Source organism: Phyllobates terribilis, unplaced genomic scaffold (assembly GCF_046119375.1).
Source record: "Phyllobates terribilis strain yellow unplaced genomic scaffold, ASM4611937v1 Scaffold_7__3_contigs__length_470593459, whole genome shotgun sequence".
NCBI classification, from domain to species: Eukaryota; Metazoa; Chordata; class Amphibia; order Anura; family Dendrobatidae; genus Phyllobates; species Phyllobates terribilis.
Genome location: NW_027362767.1, coordinates 234,219,349 through 234,239,875, shown reverse-complemented (window position 1 = coordinate 234,239,875; position 20,527 = coordinate 234,219,349). Strand labels below are relative to the sequence as shown.

The window sequence follows — 20,527 nt, the reverse complement described above, 5'->3', positions numbered from 1 at the left end:
TGGATTCAATTTTGAAATTCATGTCATTTTAAGGTTCTGTCCAGTGCCACTTAAGTACATTTATGGTCCCAGGCAAACATACTTATCTTGCTGCCTCCAAGTATTTAGAAAAAATTTAGCTCATTAATTGAAGGGGCGCTAATTAGTAAACGTAATAGTGGGCAAACCTGGTTCCCAACGTAGTGTCCTTCACTTCACAAAGGTGCAAATATATAAGTCCCAATTAGTATTTTTTTCCTCCTCCCAATGGACTCATATAGATATGTGATAGGGCCCTTGGGGACTGAATGAAGATAATAATATTCTACATTTCAAAGTTAGCGAATCAATGCTTGAGAAGAAAGATAATACCCTCATTAAATGTCCACCAAAATGTATGTAATAGAGAAGATGACCACAATTGGGGTTATGTGGACGTTTGAAGCTTAGATATTTTTGGAGGTGGCTCTATTTCTTCCACAAAATCTCCGTTGAGGTCAAGTCAGGATACTGATTGGGCCAATCCAAAAGTTCCTCTTTTTAGGGATCAGTAACCATTAAGTGCAACAAATATGCAAAAACAAAAAAAACTACAAGAAGCAAAATGAACAGAAACCCTGCTGTAAATAAATAAAAAGCAAAAGTGCACTTAAATAAAATAGGGTTCTTAGTAACACTGTTTTTGATCCAAAATAGTATGAAAGCTATACCACCATGACAAGGTGAACCCGTTCAGGATAGTCCTACTCTGTCTTATGTTAAAAACCTTACCATGTGTCAAAGTTGACCTCTGTGTGAATAAGGCAGACAAAGGACGGGGTCTCGAACTGTGGACACCAGCCAAAACAGTTGACATCTGCATGGCAATTGAATACTTTTTCAAAGTATCGTACTAATAGTCCTGTATTGTAAGTCTTTAAACCACATATTTTCTCTCTCTTGTCTTTAGGTTATAGATGCTAACCATGGTCACATTATTATTTATATACCATTGTCTTATATTATTTTTTTCCCTCATTTCCATTGATTCATGTCTTTTATTACTCCCACTTTAGTCTGTCACTTAAGTGTAGGATCCAGTGCTACCGCTGTAATAGTTAGAAGGTCATGGTAATCAGTGGACATGCATGCTCCCCTGCCCAGATCTGTTGTTTCTATGGTGTCTGTGCATGTTTGATTAGGATTTAAACTGTCCACAACCCAAGCATGCACAGTTCAACTTGACTGATGGAAGCGGGGCAGTGTGCATCAGAGGTCCAGCGCACATGTGCCGATATTGGTTCTGCAGTTGGTCTACCTCTGATCATGTGATTTGGAGTGGGGCACTACTTAAGATAATCCTATCACCTGATGAAGCTACATATGCGAAACATGTGTTCAGGTCAGTGGCAGGTGAGAAATTGCCAAGCATATAGCGAGTAAGGCAATCGATATATTGGTATGATGCATTTGTTCTCTGTATTAGTAGTCTCCGCACACTTTAATGCATGCATTTTTGTGAATGCCTTTATAAAAGTGGAATTATTGCCCAGTCTCTACTGTAACCAGTTGCTTTTTTATTGCTTAAGTCTTAATTTAACCACTTTGGCCTTTTGTGATACTTTTTTTTATAATGTGCACTCCTCAACATTGAAATTGTAGAACCAAGAAGGAAAAGTCCGTAGAAGTAGAATTGTGGAAAAGACACAATGGATAGACATGTTAATGATGTGCAAATGCTGAAAAAAATAAAATGTTTAAAACATATTAATGTATTAAAGAGGTTGTCCACTACTTTGGGCATCCCCTTCTCATTCCTCATGTTTGCCCCCGTTATAATAAAAACACTTATATTAACCCCTGGTGCTGTCGCCATTCCAGTGGTGTCGGCATTTGCACTCCCGGGTCTCACGTGAGGTTGTTACATCACACGAGCCCTGAGCCCAATCAGCTCTGGCTTCACTATCCCCACCTTCGGACGCATTGAACATTAACAGGAAATCAAGGCTACGGCTGCTTTCTATCTTCCTCTTGATGTTCTATTTGTCCGAAGGCGGGTACGTGACGCCAGCGCTGATTGGGCACAGTCCCGGGAACATGAGTGCCGACACCACTGGTACGGCACCGCCACCAGAGGAGAGTATAAGTGTTTTTATTTTAACAGGGCCAAAGATAAGGAATGAGAAGGGGTTGTCCAAGTAGTGGACAACCCCTTTACGTATTGCGTATGAGCGCCACATACAGAAATCCCTGCACTTATGTACTATCAATGGAGCAATGGAAGCTAGAGTGAAGGTCTGTCCTCTTCAACTAAATTCATCCGACAATCATTGCAGGAAATTGGTCTGAAGATCACATGGGCAACATCATTAGGATATCTTCACGAGGGAAAGTTACACTGGTCCTACTCCCGGGATTATGGTTTGTAGTGACATAATGTACGGTAGCAGGACATCTCTAGTCTTTATTCCAGCATTACATTGATTTGTTGGTGGAACCAGTGCCCCGGCCATTTCTCCAAAGCGTCCCAGGAGCCATTTTTCAACACAACAAAGCCAGGCCGCATGTTGCTTGTGCTACTGTGAGCAGCCTGCGTGGTCTAAATATGCTACCATGGTCTGCAGTGTCTCCCATCAAGCACATCTAGGACGTCATCGGTTGACAATTTCACAAGGAGCTGCCAGCAGCGGAGCTTGATGATTTGTCCAAGTGCATTCAGTGCTGCAGAACGTTCCTCAGATAACAATTAATAACCTCAGTGATAGCAGAAAAGGCTGTAGATGCCGGGATTTATGCATGTGGCTCATACTCCATACTGAATAAATTGAGATGTTTTGAAAATATTGATTCTGTTTTTTCATCATTTGCAGATCCTTAACATGTCTATCCATCCTATGCTTTCCATCATTACAAAACTTTTCCTTCTTGGTGTTTACAATTTCAGTGTAGGGGAGGGTATATTTTGAATTAGCTTAATGGCTTCTAGTTCTCCCGTTCCTACGCATTTACATGTTGTGCCCACTATTGCCGCTTAGTGCCATTCAAGTGAATAGGGCTGAGCCGTAATGGACAGAACAATGGACAGGACAGTTTTTTCAGACCCTTTTTTTTCAGACTACTTCATTAAATGAGGTGTAAAGCCCATACCCGTGAACAATTTGGTCATCATTTCTACGGTCTACCAAACCAGATGTCTCCATTCTCCACTTTATAGAAATAGGATTGCTTGATAAGTCAGAGGTCACCTTCTGATGAATAGGACTGAGCCGTAATGGACAGAACAATGGACAGGACAGTTTTTTCAGACCCTTTTTTTTTTCAGACTACTTCATTAAATGAGGTGTAAAGCCCATACCCGTGAACACTTTGGTCATCATTTCTACGTTCTACCAAACCAGATGTCTCCATTCTCCAGCTCGTAGAAAGAGGATTGCTTGATAAGTCAGAGGTCACCTTCTGATGACCGTATCTTCCATCACCTTCTTGAGAGGGTTGAAGCGCCATACACTTATGTGTTCATCTCGAATGTCCTCATCCTATAGAAGCCCATATGTTTAACACTAAAGTCTTAACCTAAAACCTTATTTTTAAAAAATAACTTCCAGACAAGCAAGGATGAGATACGACCTCAGACGGAGGTAAAATTGCTCTCAAGTCCTAGAAATCTCCAGGATTCCCGTCTTGCCTTTCTTCTGTTTTCTCTTCTCTCTGCCTCCAGTGTCCTTGCTGTCTTCTCTTCAATCTTTTCGTCTTTCTTCCCCCCTCTCCTGCGTGCTCATTAACTCTCTCTGTCACTGTTCCTCTTCCCGGTGTCCTGAAGCTGTCAGTGTTACACGGTTTCTTCTAATAATTACACAACCAGAGTGCCCTCATCCTTCCCTTGTCCGCCACACACCTCGGCCCAAGTCTCGTCTCGTGTCCCCCATCCCCCCACAGAAAAAGAGAAGAAAATATCCTCCTTGTTGCCTCCCGACTGTGTTTCGTTCCTTCAGCGAAGGCCCAGTTTCCATGGCAACGGCTGCTGTGTATCAATAAGATGCAGTAAGCAAGAACGCCATTGATCGGTCTCTGATAGAGTCACAGTCTAATGGCAGATTGGGGTGTGATGAGCGAGCCGTGAGGGGGCGGCCGGTAACAACTGAAGCTCGAGGGGGTAAATGAAGGATAATGATGACCCTTTGTAACCAAATATGGGACAGATTGGAGCTTATACCCACAGAATATTAACGTGATCATAGTCTTTTAAATTTTAGGTCTGGGTCCAATGCACGAGAGAAACCAAATCTGGATGTAGCACCCTGAGGATTCGGCTGCTACAGGGGTATTGCACCTCAACCCAGAGGTGTGATATTCCACTCCCGGGTAAGGATGGAGTGTGGAACTGAGCTCAGTTAGCTGTATGCACTACACACATCCCATTTCCGGGGGACAGACCGACGGTACTCCCACTTAATAAATGTGCAGGTACGACCGAGTCTGTCCTTGGCTGGAGTGGGAGGGGGGGTGGAACATCCCAGTAGTGTAGGGGCAGATAGGGGGAGCAGCCTGGGTAAAGCTAGGAGCTCATTGGGTGCTGGTCACCTGAGCTCACACATAGAGGGAGTATATAAGGTGGGCACCATCTGAGGTCAGGGTCAGTCTGTCTGAGAGCCTGAGAAGCAGAGCAGAGGAGAAGGAAGAGGGACCCAGAGGCGCAGGAAGAGGGGACCCCAAGAGCCCATAAGAGAGCTAATAGGGTGAAGGGTCGGCAACAGGGTACCGGATCCCAAGCTGGTGGAGGCTACAGCACTAATCCTCAGCCAGAGACCGGAGGTCGTGGGCAGGATCTGCCACGACCACCCACTAAATCCACCCGGAAGGCAGACCAAGAATAGGGTCAGGGAACCCAGAGACAAGGGTTTACCAACAAGAGGCCCGAGGGAGCCGGACTTAGGTGGATCCCTGGTGGGAACGGCCAGAAGAAGGGAGAGTCAGAAAGGAGCTCAGGACCACACTCCGGAGTTGCCTGGGAGTTGACCGAGTCCAGGACCTGGTGGACGCAGCACGGCTCGGGTGGTCACTGCTGTACACAGTGACCCGAGCAACACCAGTAAGTAAAACCCTGGAACTGCATTTTATGCCTCTGAGTCTCTTTGCTGCACCTTCACAACCACCATCCTCCACGGCTGACCCCCTGAGGCTATACCCCTCCCGTTGGGGGTTATACTACCCAAAGCTGCACACACACCACCAGCCTCAGCGGACCCTGCTGCAGCGGCGGCCGTAGTGACCGCAAATCAACGGGTGGCGTAGTCGACATAAAAGAACATCTAGTAACATCTATAAGGACTGCCACACACTGAGTTTGACACCCTGGGCACGGACCGGGTCACAGCCACTCGGAGACTACAACCCCCATCTGATCCGGCTCCGGGTATCCCTAACAGCGCTGGCCCAGGGGGCGCGTCAACTTTGGCGTAGTCGGCAGGATAACGTGCCCGCAACAACCGGGTACTGCGTGCCTGAAGAAAAGTTCACCGTTACCTCAAAAAGAAGTCTCCCGCCGGTTCCGGAGGGTCCCCGCCAACGGACCCCATCACAGGTCGTTTCCCGCCGGTTGTCCGCCATTTGCAGCTTTTTCCCGCCATCCATGGAGTTTCCCGCCACTGGGAGACGATTCCCGCCATTTCCGAAGATTTCCCGCCTTGGAAGAGCGGACGCCATTATGGGCGTGCCAGAGGGTGGCAAGAGGCCACCTCCCATCGTGGGCCAGGTCGAAGAATGGCGCCAAAAGCGGAAACCGCGCCCACCAACAGAGACTGTGATGCTGGAAGTGTCCATCAGCGTAAGAGAACTGCCCCTGGAACTGACAATCACAAAGTTGCCCCGGGACCACCCTAAATGTGGGCGGAGACAGAACAAGAGAACAAAGATGGGTGTCGCCTGGAGCAGTCTGGAGAGAGCGCACCCGGAGACAAGACGTCTGGAAGAGAGTCCAGAGAAAGCGTACCCGGAGATGGAGGGAGAGACAGGCAGCACCGACCCAGTGGTCAGGAGCCTGCTGCAAGCAACAACCCCACTAGGCTTAGTGGAGGTCCTGGCACAGCTCCCCCGAGACCGGGAGTGTGCACAGACCGCGCTGGAGGGCCTCGCACGGAGGATGGCCCGGGTGCAGCGGGAGACGTTGGCGGAGTGGAGCCGAGAGATGGCCCAGCAGACCGGCACCCGTCAGCGGAGCACGCCGCCCGAGACGAGGAGACAGACCGCCTCTGAGGATGGCGCAGGAGGAATGAAGGCAGGAGACGGCGCCGAGAAGGGAGCTGAACGGACGGAGGCAGGTAAAGGGGACGTCTCTACCCCGAGCCGGGAAACCGCGCGCCTGCCCCAGCTCCCCGTCGCAGAGCCCGAAATTCCCCCTGCCGTGCCCGTCGCTGCATCGTCACCGCCGCCGACTAGGCCTCAACCGGAAACCGCGGCCGCGACCCCTGTGACGTCACACGCCTCGACCTCGAGCGTGGCAAAGCAGGAAATACCACCGGCCTGGTCGCAAGGCCTAGTACCTCCGGGCGCCGCAATACCAACAGCGCCCCCTACCTCCGCGGAGCCACCGGCCTGGTCGCAGGGCCGAGTAACCCAGGGCGCCGCCGTTCTTACGGTGCCCTTTGCCTTTAGGGTGCCCCAAGCCTGGTCGCAAGGCCTGGTCGACCCGGGCGCCGCTACCATCAACGCGCCCTCAACATCTAGAGTGCCGCACCTGGGTGAAAATCTATTTGCCCAGCATACGTGCCCGGATGGGCAGCCCTTTGTATGGCCCCAGGAGTATATTCAGCTGGAACTCCAGAGAGCAAGGCCCATGTTCGAGTCCCTGATTCCGGCTCCGAAGCCCGTAAGGAGGACCTCGCCCCCACTGGAGGAGATCCAGTTCAAGTGGGACCCCACCGGAGAAGACCTCATGGGGTTCACTCAGGAGACTCGGGCGGCCGCAGCGGAGCGTGCAGAGTGCTGCCGGCAGCAGCTCGAGGTCTTCGAGAGGGAGCGGAGAGAGAGGCGGGTCCGGGAACAGCAAATGCAGATAAGGAGCGCGGAGCAGAAGAGCCGGACCAGGAGGAAACCCCGTGCAGCTCATGGTCCCCGTGCCACCGGGACTGTGATAAAATTCAATATGCAGCACGGATGGGGCTTTATTAGAGACCATCAGACCCCCGGCGACGTCTTTGTAACCCGCAGAGACGTAGAAAGCCATCTGCCGGAGGGACACAGAGGTCGTGACCTGTACGTAGGGGACGAGGTCACCTTCACCCGGCACAAGTGTGCCAAAGGACCCTACGCCCTCCATGTGCATCGCCTGACGGAGGAGGAGCTGCGGTGTGAGGAGGAGCAAGAGGACCCGGACGGGTCTGAAGAATCTAAAGAAGGAGCAGGAGGACGCCGTCGTTGAAGTACGGTAGAGAGAGACTGTACATAGTTACCCGTCAGGGTATAAGAACTGTTCTAGTTAAAATATAGTCCCCGTTGGGACCAGCAGATTGAACTGAAACCCGTGTGTCCCTATTCCCACTGACCGAGGACTGAGAGCGGTCAATCCTCCCTAATACCTGGCCGAGGACTGAGAGCGGCCATAATTCCCTTGTATATAGTTGCGCTTCCTAAAGCGCCCCCTACCGGTTTTATAGGAAACTGTTTTCTTCCAAGAGAGACTGTCGCACTTTACCCGGTCACAAGTTGCACCGTGGCCGGAGGAACAAGAATGTTTCTAATGAGGAGTTTTATATGAAAAGTTTTATGATATATATATATTGTTTTATATGTTTATGATGCTTATGAAAAAAATGTGTATGTTTTTGGATGTTTTGTTATTTTACAGCCCGAGGACGTGCTGTGATTTACCAGGGGGGAATGTAGCACCCTGAGGATTCGGCTGCTACAGGGGTATTGCACCTCAACCCAGAGGTGTGATATTCCACTCCCGGGTAAGGATGGAGTGTGGAACTGAGCTCAGTTAGCTGCATGCACTACACACATCCCATTTCCGGGGGACAGACCGACGGTACTCCCACTTAATAAATGTGCAGGTACGACCGAGTCTGTCCTTGGCTGGAGTGGGAGGGGGGGTGGAACATCCCAGTAGTGTAGGGGCAGATAGGGGGAGCAGCCTGGGTAAAGCTAGGAGCTCATTGGGTGCTGGTCACCTGAGCTCACACATAGAGGGAGTATATAAGGTGGGCACCATCTGAGATCAGGGTCAGTTTGTCTGAGAGCCTGAGAAGCAGAGCAGAGGAGAAGGAAGAGGGACCCAGAGGCGCAGGAAGAGGGGACCCCAAGAGCCCATAAGAGAGCTAATAGGGTGAAGGGTCGGCAACAGGGTACCGGATCCCAAGCTGGTGGAGGCTACAGCACTAATCCTCAGCCAGAGACCGGAGGTCGTGGGCAGGATCTGCCACGACCACCCACTAAATCCACCCGGAAGGCAGACCAAGAATAGGGTCAGGGAACCCAGAGACAAGGGTTTACCAACAAGAGGCCCGAGGGAGCCGGACTTAGGTGGATCCCTGGTGGGAACGGCCAGAAGAAGGGAGAGTCAGAAAGGAGCTCAGGACCACACTCCGGAGTTGCCTGGGAGTTGACCGAGTCCAGGACCTGGTGGACGCAGCACGGCTCGGGTGGTCACTGCTGTACACAGTGACCCGAGCAACACCAGTAAGTAAAACCCTGGAACTGCATTTTATGCCTCTGAGTCTCTTTGCTGCACCTTCACAACCACCATCCTCCACGGCTGACGCCCTGAGGCTATACCCCTCCCGTTGGGGGTTATACTACCCAAAGCTGCACACACACCACCAGCCTCAGCGGACCCTGCTGCAGCGGCGGCCGTAGTGACCGCAAATCAACGGGTGGCGTAGTCGACATAAAAGAACATCTAGTAACATCTATAAGGACTGCCACACACTGAGTTTGACACCCTGGGCACGGACCGGGTCACAGCCACTCGGAGACTACAACCCCCATCTGATCCGGCTCCGGGTATCCCTAACAGCGCTGGCCCAGGGGGCGCGTCATGGACATATAGAAATATATTCGATGATCATTGACCCCTTCCTGATGGGGCGATTTTCCTTTTTTGTTTTTCCTCCACTTCTTCCAAAAGCCATAACTTTTTTATGTTTCTGTCCACATGGCCGTATGAGGGCTTGTTTTTTTGCGGGACGAGTTATACTTTTGAATGACACCATCCATCTTATCATGTAATGCACTGGAAAGCAAAAAAAAAAATTCCATGTGTGGCAAAATAGTGAAAAAAGCGCAATTTTGCAATAATTTTTTCGAGTTTTTTATTTACCATGTTCACTATATGGTAAAACTGACCAGGCAATATAATTCTCCAAGTCAGTACGAGTACACAGATATCAAACATGTCTAGTTTATTTTTTAATTAAGTGTTGAAAAAAAATTGGAAACTTGTAAAAAAAAAATAAAAAATTTTCACTTGTCACCATTTTTCAAGAGCCATAACATTTTCAGTTTTTGGTTGATAGGGCTGTGATGAAAGCTTATTTTTTGCGCCCTAAACCAATGTTTTTGTTAGTACTATTTTGTGGTAGATACAATGTTTTGATGGCCTCTTATTGCATTTTATTGCAATGCTGCGGCGGGCAAAAAAATTGTAATTCTGTCTTTTCAATTCTTATTCTCGTTACATCATTTACCAATTGGGTTAATTTATTTTATATTTGATAAATTGAAAATTTACGAATGCAGCGATACCAAATATGTGCATTTTTATTTCTTTATTTTTAATGGGGGAATTGAACTTTTATGTATATTTTTGGTCATTTTTGGTCATTTTTTATTTTTTGGTTCACTTTTTCCTGTATTTGTTGGTCCTCTTAGGGGACTTGAAGCCGCGATCATCTGACTACTTGTACTATACACAGCAATACCACACTATATATAGCAAAAATACAGTCTTTTATGAACGCCAGCTATGGGATGGCTTTCACAGGAGAACCTTTATGACAGGCATGGGGGTCTTCAGTAGACTACTGGCTGTCATGGAAGCCCATCAGAGCCCCGCGATCACGTCATGGGCATGCTGATAGGCGCATAAAATGACGCGCACCCCTGCCAGCGCACATTAAGTGCAGCATTTAACAGTTTAACAGGCTCTGTTAGAGGCAGATGATGGGTGAATAACATAGTCATCATCTGCTGGGAAAGATGCGGGCTCAGCTTATGTCTTTGATGTCTTTTTGCACGAAATTCTAATCAAAATGGTACATGCAGTTTATGAAATAAAAAATATCTTTATATATTTTCCTTTAACCAGTGTTTGCGAATTTTTAGGAACCAAAAGTTTCAAACCCTTTAAAAAGTCAGAAAAATATGACAAATTGAAAAATTCTTCCAGAAACCTTACTCCAGGCAGGGTAGACTGGAGTAAAATGTGCAACAAAAAAAAAAAAAAGCGAAATTTGGTTAAAGTCACATTTCATGAGTTTGTCTAAAAAATCTGGATAAGCAAAGTTTTTGAGAAAAAAAAAATAAGACTTAAAAAAAGCCTAAAAATTGGTAAAATAAAAAAAAAGGTTTAGGCCATGTTCACACATCATGTTTTTTTCAGCATTTTTTTGCTGCAGATTTTTATGCAAATTTTCATCTGCCTTTTGCAGTACCAGCAAAGTCTATGAGAAACCAGAATTCTCTGTTCACACGTCATGGCTTTTTTGTTGTTGAGTATTTTGTGCCTTGCATGGTTTTTCGGAAAATAGAGCATGTCACTTCTTTCAGTGTTTTTCAGGGTTTTTTCATCTATAGGAAGTAATGGGTGGTGAAAAAAATGCTGAAAAAACGCATCAAAATTTGCATCAGCGTTTTTTCACTGTTTTTGATGGCAAAATAGATTTTTTTTTTTCCACAGAACTTTATGTACATGCTTAAATAGAGACAGAAGGCAGTGAAAAAAGCTCAGAAAAAACGCACCAAAAACGCATCAAAAAAGCACCAAAACTGCAAGAAAAATACTGAACAAAATGCCCCTGAAGATAAAGTTTTGCTGCAGATTTGTGACGCAAAAAAAAACCATGATGTGTGAACATAGCCTTTGACTATAAGGCACAATTAATAAGGAGCAAAGAAGATCATACAATACAGTATATAGAGGAACTACACACATATCTTCAGGCTGTAACAGCACAATCTGCCGTAGAATAAGCCTGCAGATGTTGTATAGTCCAACACTGTATACTGCACACCCTATAAGTATATATAGCAAAATCCCTGATATTGCCAGGATAGTCCCATGCATCCGAAGTTAAAAGGGGGCAGGTGTAGGCAATCCCTGCCCAAAAGTGTGAATCCAGGTGCATATAGGATGTCTCAGGTCAAGATATAAATGTCCTAAATTTTGCTACTAAAATGTTAGTATGTAGTAAAGAATATAAATATAATAGAGAAAACAGAGATAAGTTTTCACACATCAGGACAACTGATCAACAAAAACCCTAAAAATGAACAGGAATAACACTGCTTATGGAAAAAAAAAAAGGAAAATTTTTTGGCAAGCAGTGCAGCTTGCCGGATCTTAACACTGTGCAATATAAACACTGTTAGGATTTAGCTCCAATTTGCATACTTATGGTCAAGTGATGAATCTCTTCCGCTTCTCATCCGCTTCTCTCAATTGCACATTAAGAGAAGTAGGAAGAGAAGTTACTCTGCAGAGGACTGCAAGAAAATCGAAAACTTGCAATCATAAGATGACCGCTCGAATGGGCAAGCAAAGCTAAATCCTAACAGTGTGTGCATTGCACACTGTTAGGAATTGGCAAGCCGCAGTGTTTGCTGCAAATTTCCCCAGCGCTGGACAACCTCTTTAAATGGCAGCACAAAGAAAAGATCTTAGTTCACGGTAGTCATGGCTGCAGTAATTGTCTTACTATGCAGTGCAGGGTCATTTCCAGTAGTGGAGAAGCCACTGACAACCTTAAAGAGCTCATTATTATCTACCTTTCCCCATGTGCTCCCCTCCCCCTCCTTCACCAGTCCTCCCGGTCCCGTATCCTGTAGTAAAGATGGCTGATGATGGCGAGATGCATTAGCAGCTTTGTTCATTGTAATTGATGAGTCATTTCAGTAATAGCGCGTGTTGTGGCAGAATACATATGTTGTTTGGTTTCGCCTACCAAGACTTTCAAGCATTCAGTTGTAATTAAAATAAAACCAGAATTTCCGGCTGTAAATGTTGCTGTGTCCTAGAAATATTTGCTGGTTTTGCAGTTAAATATTTATAGAAATTGTGCAATAAAATAACAGGATTTCTTCTGTGTTAAAAAATAAATTTATTATTTTATCTTTTTTTCTGGATAGATGGATGGGTGGTTTGGTGGATGGGTTTTTGGATGGGTGGGTGGATGGATGGATAAGTGGATAAATGGATGGATGGGTGGGTGGGTGGATGGATAGGTGGGTGGGTGAGTGGATGGATAGGTGGGTGGGTGAGTGGATGGATAGGTGGGTGGGTGAATGGATGGTTGGAGGGGTGGATTTATGGATGGATGGGTGTATGAATGAATGGATGGATAGGTGGGTGGATGGGTAGGTGGGTGGATAAATGAATCGATGGATTTGTGTGTGGGTGGGTGGATGAATGGATGGATAGGTGGGTGGGTGGATGGGTAGGTGGGTTTTGGATGGATGGATGGGTGGGTGGAAGGGTGGATAAATGGATGGATGGATGGATGGGTGGATGGATGGATGGGTGGGTGGATGGATGGGTGGGTGGATGGGTGGGTGGATGGGTGAGTGGATGGATAGGTGGGTGAGTGGATGGATAGGTGGGTGGGTGGGTGGATGGATGGATTGTTGGATGGGTGGATTTGTGGATTTATGGATGGATGGGTAGGTGGATGAATGAATGGATAGGTGTGTGGATGGATGGGTAGGTGGGTGGGTGGATGGATGGGTGGGTGGGTGTATGGGTGGACAAATGGATGAGTGGGTGGATGGGTGGGTGAATGGGTGAGTAGATGGGTGAGTGGATGGATAGGTGGGTGGGTGAGTGGATGGATAGGTGGGTGGGTAGATGGATGGTTGGATTTATAGATGGATGGGTGAGTGGATGAATGAATGGATGGATTGGTGTGTGGGTGGGTGGATGAATGGATGGATATGTGGATGAATGGATGGATAGGTGGGTGGGTGGCTGGATGGTTTAATGGATGGATAGATAGGTAAATAGATGGGTGGGTGTGTGAATGGATGGATAGGTGGATTTTTTTGAGTTTTTGCATGCAAGAGGAGTTGGTGATAACCTTGGGAGCTTTGCCACCTATCTTTGCATGGAAAAGTCCTGCTTCTATCTAGCTATCTCTAGATGGATAAATGTTAGCTAGATATGAAATAAATGGATAAATACATATTGAATAGATAGATAATAGATAGATAGATAATAGATAGATAATAGATAGATGATAGATAGATAATAGATAATAGATAGATAGATGATAGATAGATAGATAGATAGATAGATAGATAGATAGATAGATAGATAGATAATAAATAGATGATGGATAGATCATGAGAACACAGACTATTGTGCTCAGGAAAGATCTTTACTCCTATAGCTTTTACCAGACACATTGCTGTACATGGTATTGCAGCTCAGCCCTATTCTCGGGGACTCTTAAGTTCTCAGCTTGTAGGAGTGTGTTTGCCGGGGATACATGCCATGTAGATGGAACTAGATTTATAGAATACAGAAAGAATTCAGAGTGTTATAATGCAGATACGATCCAGGCAGGATGCATTCATATCACATCATACTCTACCCTATGCCAAAAAATCCTAACAGGTTTTCACAGAATGTTTTGTCCCTCCTCTAAAAACTCAGGGCACTATCGGGTGCCAACTACCTCGAGCTTCTTCGGCTGTTTGTAATGTTCCGCCAAACTTTGCCAACTGCAATATTAATTTCTCTGCATGATATTGTATAGCCCTAATTAAATTACAGCACTGATTTTCCATGGAACGTTCTCCTACTAATGTTTTATTTCCATTAGTGCTCCACTGCTCATTCTTAACCCTTTTACTCTAAGAAAAAACAGACTTCTAAACAATGGAAATTAATTGGGTAATTGGTTTGCAATTATAGAAGTGCCAACTCAATGCCATACCAGCAGTGATTGAGTTTTATAAGAGAACTCTCTATATGAATGGAAGTATTTAATTAATTGTTCTAATCTGAACCAGAACTAAAAAAAACTTGAGGGTGAATATTTCAAAAGTTATGCCCCCAAGCTGTCTCCTATTCACATGCAATATTGTATTTTTTTCCAATTGGCTCATCTAAGGTTGACAAGAAAAATCATATTTTTACAGCTTTATGTTCATAACTAAAGAGGGTGAGGAGGTTGCAGTCTCACCCAGGACTTAGAGACTGTCAAAAGGTTCCTCAAGTCGATATGATGAGACTAGTATTATAAGTGACATATGATAGTTTATGGGGTCCTGTAATAGATTAAGCGTTGTGGCTCAAGGAGTTCAAATTATGTCTCAGGCTCGGGTCCTTTTATATCTTGGAAGGACATCAGAGTATTTAGTAGAAAGCTAATAACCCATAGGGAGAAATGAAAACTCCCTTTATTTATGGCCTTTTCAGAACATTGAAAAAATCATTAGACCCAGAGAAATCCCAGTGATCCATATGGAGAACAACCAAATTCCCTATAAATATGGCCCCTTTGGAACAGGCGGTGTGTGGGTATATGAGAATACACAGAGGAAACCCAATTAACCATTGGGAGAAAATCCAAACTCCATATAAATATGTCACTTTTCTAGCATGGAAGGATATCAAGGAGAAAACCCAATGGGAAGAACATTGAAACTCCCTATAGATATGGCCGTGGTAAGATTCATGCAGTCATATGGGTCTAATTTTGTTGAGTTCTTTCTCAAACCTTTATGAAAATCTAACTCAACAACAAACTTTATGAAGTGTTAGAAACTATTCAGGAAGAAAAGTTGACATGATGCTTCCATTTCTGTTTTTCTACAGGTGAATGGAAAAGAACTTTCGAGACTCTCCCAAGAGCAGACACTTGATACCTTACGAGCCAGTAAAGATCCTCTACTGATTCAAGTGCTGAGACGCAGTCCCCGTATGAAGGGAGCGACATTGACAGCTTCTTCCCATGACCTACAATTTGTGGACAGTGGAACCCAAACAGATATCACCTTTGAGCACATCATGACAATGGGCAAAGCTCGACCTCCAAGCCCTGCCATGGTCGTTCTAGAACCGTATGTACTATCAGAGCTGTGAGTAGAGACTCGGCTGCTAACGTGTCTGTTTGTCTGTAGCGACGTAACACACCACCTCTACCCTTTTAACCATCTAAGGGTTCTCTAATAGAGTAGTAGGTCTATAATGTAACGGGTCTGGGAAGTGGAACCTCTGAGCAACTATACAAGGGGGCGGTCCTTGTAAGGAAGCGGGTGGCTCCCAGGGAAGACGGGCAGGTAGTCACGGCAAGTGACAGGGACAGTCTCTGGGTAGAAGGGCAGGTAGTCACGGCAAGTGACAGGGACAGTCTCTGGGTAGAAGGACGGGTACTCACGGCAAGTGACAGGGACAGTCTCTGGGTAGAAGGACGGGTTCTCACGGCAAGTGACAGGGACAGTCTCTGGGTAGAAGGACAGCAGGCAGGTGGCTGGTGAGCGCTCCCAGGTGAGCAGGCAAGAGTCTCTGGACAGGCAGGTGGTCACGGCAAGTGACGGCAGAGCCTCCAGGTAGGCTAGCAGACAGGTAGCAGGTGAGCGCTCCCAGGTGAACAGGCAAGAGTCTCTGGACAGGCAGGTGGTCACGGCAAGTGACGGCGGAGCCTCCAGGTAGGCTAGCAGACAGGTAGCAGGTGAGCACTCCCAGGTGAGCAGGCAAGAGTCTCTGGACAGGCAGGTGGTCACAGCAAGTGACGGCAGAGCCTCCAGGTAGGCTAGCAGACAGGTAGCAAGTGAGCGCTCCCAGGTGAACAGGCAAGAGTCTCTGGACAGGCAGGTGGTCACGGCAAGTGACGGCGGAGCCTCCAGGTAGGCTAGCAGACAGGTAGCAGGTGAGCGCTCCCAGGTGAGCAGGCAAGAGTCTCTGGGCAGGCAGGTGGTCACGGCAAGTGACGGCGGAGCCTCCAGGTAGGCTAGCAGACAGGTAGCAGGCGAGCGCTCCCAGGTGAGCGGGCAGGCTGGTCCATAGACAGACTGACAGGTGTCGGAAGGCAGACCGTCGGACCGCAGGCTTGCAAGCAGGTAAACGGATATCAGGCAGGTATCAAGCAGGAATCTGGCAGGTGACTGGCAGGAACTGGTAACGGGACCTGAGGGATGAAGCAGAGTGAAGGCTTTGCAGCAACATTGCTCGGGCACCTCCATTTTGGAGGAGGTGCCTTATATATGGTGAGGTCCTCCGGCCATTGGCCGGGGACTCCTTAGGACGGCGCGCGCGGCCCCTTTAAGAGAGGGGGAGCGCGCGCGCCCTAAGCACAGTGGCCGGGAAGCAGCGCGCGCTGCCAGCAGAGCGGTAGGAGGACGCCGGGCACGGAGTGGAGAGGTGAGGGGAACAGCGTCCCTGCCTAGCAGGAGGCAGGGACGCCGACGCTACAGTATTCCCCCCTTTAGGCCCCCCCTTTTTTAGGCCAGACAGGAATTTATCAAGGATAAGAGGGGCATGGATGTTCTCCCGGGGCTCCCACGTTCTCTCCTCAGGACCAAACCCCTTCCAATCTACCAGAAAAAAGGTTTTTCCTCTTACCCTTTTGGTGGCCAGAATGTTCTCTACCTCAAACTCGTTTTCAGCGGAAACCGGAGCAGGAGGCGTATCTGTAGACTTGGAAAAAGAGTTAAGTACCACGGGTTTGAGGAGAGATACATGGAAGGAGTTAGGGATCCGCAAGTTGGCCGGGAGTTTCAATTTATAGGCCACCGGGTTGATTTGTTTGATAACTTCCAGTGGGCCGATGAACCGAGGCCCTAACTTGTAGGAAGGAATCTTGAGCCGGACATACTTGGACGAGAGCCAGACTTTATCTCCAGGACGGAATTGTGGAGGATCCAGGCGTTTTTTGTCAGCGTTGTAGCGCCGGCGTCCCTGCCCTCTGCTAGGCAGGGACGCTGTTCCCCTCACCTCTCTGCTCCGTGCCCGGCGTCCTCCTCCCGCTCTGCTGGCAGCGCGCGCTCCTTCCCGGCCACTGTGCTTAGGGCGCGCGCGCGCGCGCTCTCCCTCCCTCTTAAAGGGGCCGCGCGCGCCGTCCTAAGGAGTCCCCGGCCACTGGCCGGAGGACTTCACCATATATAAGGCACCTCCTCCAAAATGGAGGTGCCCGAGCAATGTTGTTGCACTGTTCACTACTCTGCTTCAGCCCTCAGGTCCCGTTGCCAGTTACCTGCCAGATACCTGCCAGATTCCTGCCAGCTTGCTGTCTTATTCCTGCCTGATATTCTGCTACCTGCCTGCTAGCCTGAGGTCCGACGGTCTGCCTTACTACTCCTGTCAGTCTGTCTAAGGACCAGCTTGCCCGCTCACCTGGGAGCGCACATCAACTACCTGCCTGCTTGCCTGAGGTCCGACGGTCTGCCTTCCAACTCTTGTCAGTCTGTCTATGGACCAGCTTGCCCGCTCACCTGGGAGCGCACATCTGCTACCTGCCTGCTAGCCTACCTGGAGGCTCTGCCGTCACGTGCTGTGACCACCTGCCTGTCCAGTGACTCCTGCCCGCTCACCTGGGAGCGCTCATCTGCTGCCTGTCTGCTAGCCTACCTGGAGGCTCTGCCGTCACGTGCTGTGACCACCCGCCTGTCCAGAGACTTCTGCCCGCTCACCTGGGAGCGCTCATCTGCCGCCTGTCTGTTGGTCTTCCTGGAGGCTCCGCCGTCACATGCTGTGACCACCCGTTTATCCAGAGACTCTCGCCTGCTCACCTGGGAGCTCACGTCTACCATCAGCCGCCACAGGTCGTACCAACCCTTTACCCAGAGACTGCCCCGGTCACTTGCCGTGACCATCTGCCCGTTCACCCAGAGACTGCCCCGGTCACTTGCCGTGACCATCTGCCCGTTCACCCAGAAACTGCCCCGGTCACTTGCCGTGACCATCTGCCCGTTCATCCAGAGACTGCCCCGGTCACTTGCCGTGACCTCCTGCCCGTTCTTCTAGAGACTGTCCCGGTCACCTGCTGTGACTGCCTGCCTGGTCGCCACCCGCTCCTTTACAAGGACCGCCCCCTTGTATAGTAGCTCAGAGGTTCCGCCTCCCAGACCCGTTACAGTTTGCTCAGGCCATGGAACCCGGTGGCACCCAAGCTCCCTCGCTCTCGGACCTGTGTCATGAACTGTCCCGTCAGAGGTCCCAACAGGAGTCCATCCTGGGTCACCTGCGGAAAGTCAATTCTCGCCTGGACACTCTGACTGCTCCGCCAGCAACCTCCGCCAGTGCCATGACTCGCAATCCGGCAGCTCCGCTGTCCACTAATACCATGGTATCCTACCCCGGACCCCGGCTTTCTGCACCTCCTCGCTTCGGAGGCGACTCCGCCCAGGCTCGGGGCTTCATAAATCAGTGCACCCTGCACTTTGAACTCCTGTCCCACCAGTTTAACTCCGACCGGGCCAAAATTGCCTTCATCATGTCCCATCTCACCGGGGAGGCCCTGGCCTGGCTAAATCCTCTATGGGAGAGAGGAGACCCCCTGGTGTCCGACTTGCCTGCCTTTCTCATGGCTTTCCGGAAAGTCTTCGACGAACCTGGACGGAAGACCTCATCCGCATCATCACTGCTACGCCTCCGTCAGGGAAGTCTCACCGTGGGCCAATATGCCATACGGTTCCGTACCCTTGCCTCGGAGCTGGCCTGGGATAACGACGCTCTGGTATCCGTCTTCTGGGAGGGTCTGTCCGGCCGTATTAAAGATGAACTTGCCGGTCGGGACATTCCTACCACTCTCGATGACCTAATAACTCTTGCCACCCGGATTGACCTACGGTTCCAGGAGCGTGCCAAAGAGGTCACCCGTGAGAGGAGGTTTCCACGTCTAGCTCCTACTTTTCAGAAATCCGTCTCTCCCCAGGTACACTCTCCTGAGCCTATGCAGGTCGACCAGACCAAGATGGTCAAAACCCGTCAGGACTTACGCCGTGCCGAGGGGAGCTGCTTCTACTGTGGCAGTAAGGAGCACCGGATCCGTGCCTGCCCGGAGAGGTCGGGAAACGCCTGTGTCTAGGTTCGCTCAGAGAGGTCGACCTAGACAAGAATAAATCCTCTCCATCTCTGCTGCTGTCAGTCTCAATCGTCTGCGGGGAGAACCGTTATTTCGAACTAGCCCAACTTGACTCTGGAGCAGCCGGGAATCTTATTTCACAGTCCCTGGTAGAGAAATACCGCATCCCCACCAAACCTCTGGCTGTACCCTTGTCTGTTGCTGCCGTGGATGGGGGTCTCTTACCACGCCCCATCCAACTCATCACCGAATCCATTACTCTGCAGGTGGGAATGCTGCATTCTGAGAGTATCTCCTTTCATGTTCTGCCTGGACTCTCTCACGCCCTCTTGCTAGGTCTACCTTGGCTCCAGAGACATGCACCCGTGCTTGACTGGCAGACCGGAGAAGTCCTTCGCTGGGGACAGGACTGCCATAAGACCTGTCTGGTTCCCGTCCATCCCGTCCGTCCTTCTCCTACCCCAGCTAATCTACCTGGACTTCCGATTCCTTATTGGTCTTATGCTGATGTCTTTAATAAAAAGGAGGCTGAGACACTACCCCCTCATAGACCATACGACTGCCCTATCGACCTGTTACCTGGTACTACTCCTCCCCGTGGGCGTATTTATCCATTATCCGCTGCTGAGACCCGGTCGATGTCCGAATATATTGAGGAGAATCTGGCCAGGGGATTCATCCGGAAATCTACCTCCCCGGCGGGAGCAGGCTTCTTTTTCGTCAAAAAGAAGGACGGCTCTCTCCGTCCCTGTATAGACTATAGAGGCCTTAACCAGATCACGGTGAAGAATAAGTACCCCCTTCCGCTCATTCCGGAGTTATTTGATCGTCTGAGGGGGGCTAGAATCTTCACCAAACTGGACCTCCGTGGGGCGTACAACCTGGTTCGTATCCGTCAGGGGGATGAATGGAAGACGGCATTCAACACCCGGGACGGCCACTATGAATATCTGGTAATGCCCTTTGGTCTCTGTAACGCTCCTGCCGTCTTTCAAGAGTTGGTCAATGACATCTTCCGGGACCTTCTCTACTCCTGCGTAGTGGTGTACCTGGACGACATCTTGGTCTTCTCTCCGGATCTCCAGACTCACCGGAGGGACGTTCGTCAGGTCCTGCTCAGGCTCAGGCAGAATCACCTCTTCGCTAAATACGAGAAGTGCCTCTTTGAGCAGACCTCGCTTCCGTTTTTGGGCTACATTATTTCTCAGACCGGCCTACGAATGGATCCAGAGAAACTGTCTGCCATCGAGAAATGGCCTCGACCGGAGGGGTTGAAGGCCATTCAGCGGTTCCTGGGCTTCGCCAACTACTACCGCCTCTTCATACCGCAC

General features: G+C 48.9%; 1 protein-coding gene across 2 annotated transcripts in view; it reads left to right on the top strand.

Moving 5' to 3' along the window:
- Positions 1-20,527, top strand: part of PDZD4 (PDZ domain containing 4) — a 168,712-nt gene that overhangs the window by 128,258 nt on the left and 19,927 nt on the right. The window contains exon 2 of one of the 2 annotated variants that reach the window (XM_073639822.1): positions 14,990-15,234. In XM_073639822.1, the coding sequence (XP_073495923.1) occupies positions 14,990-15,234 (245 nt within the window). Of the gene's footprint in view, positions 1-14,989; positions 15,253-20,527 lie in introns of both variants that reach the window. The other variant, XM_073639821.1, reaches the window with a different exon arrangement.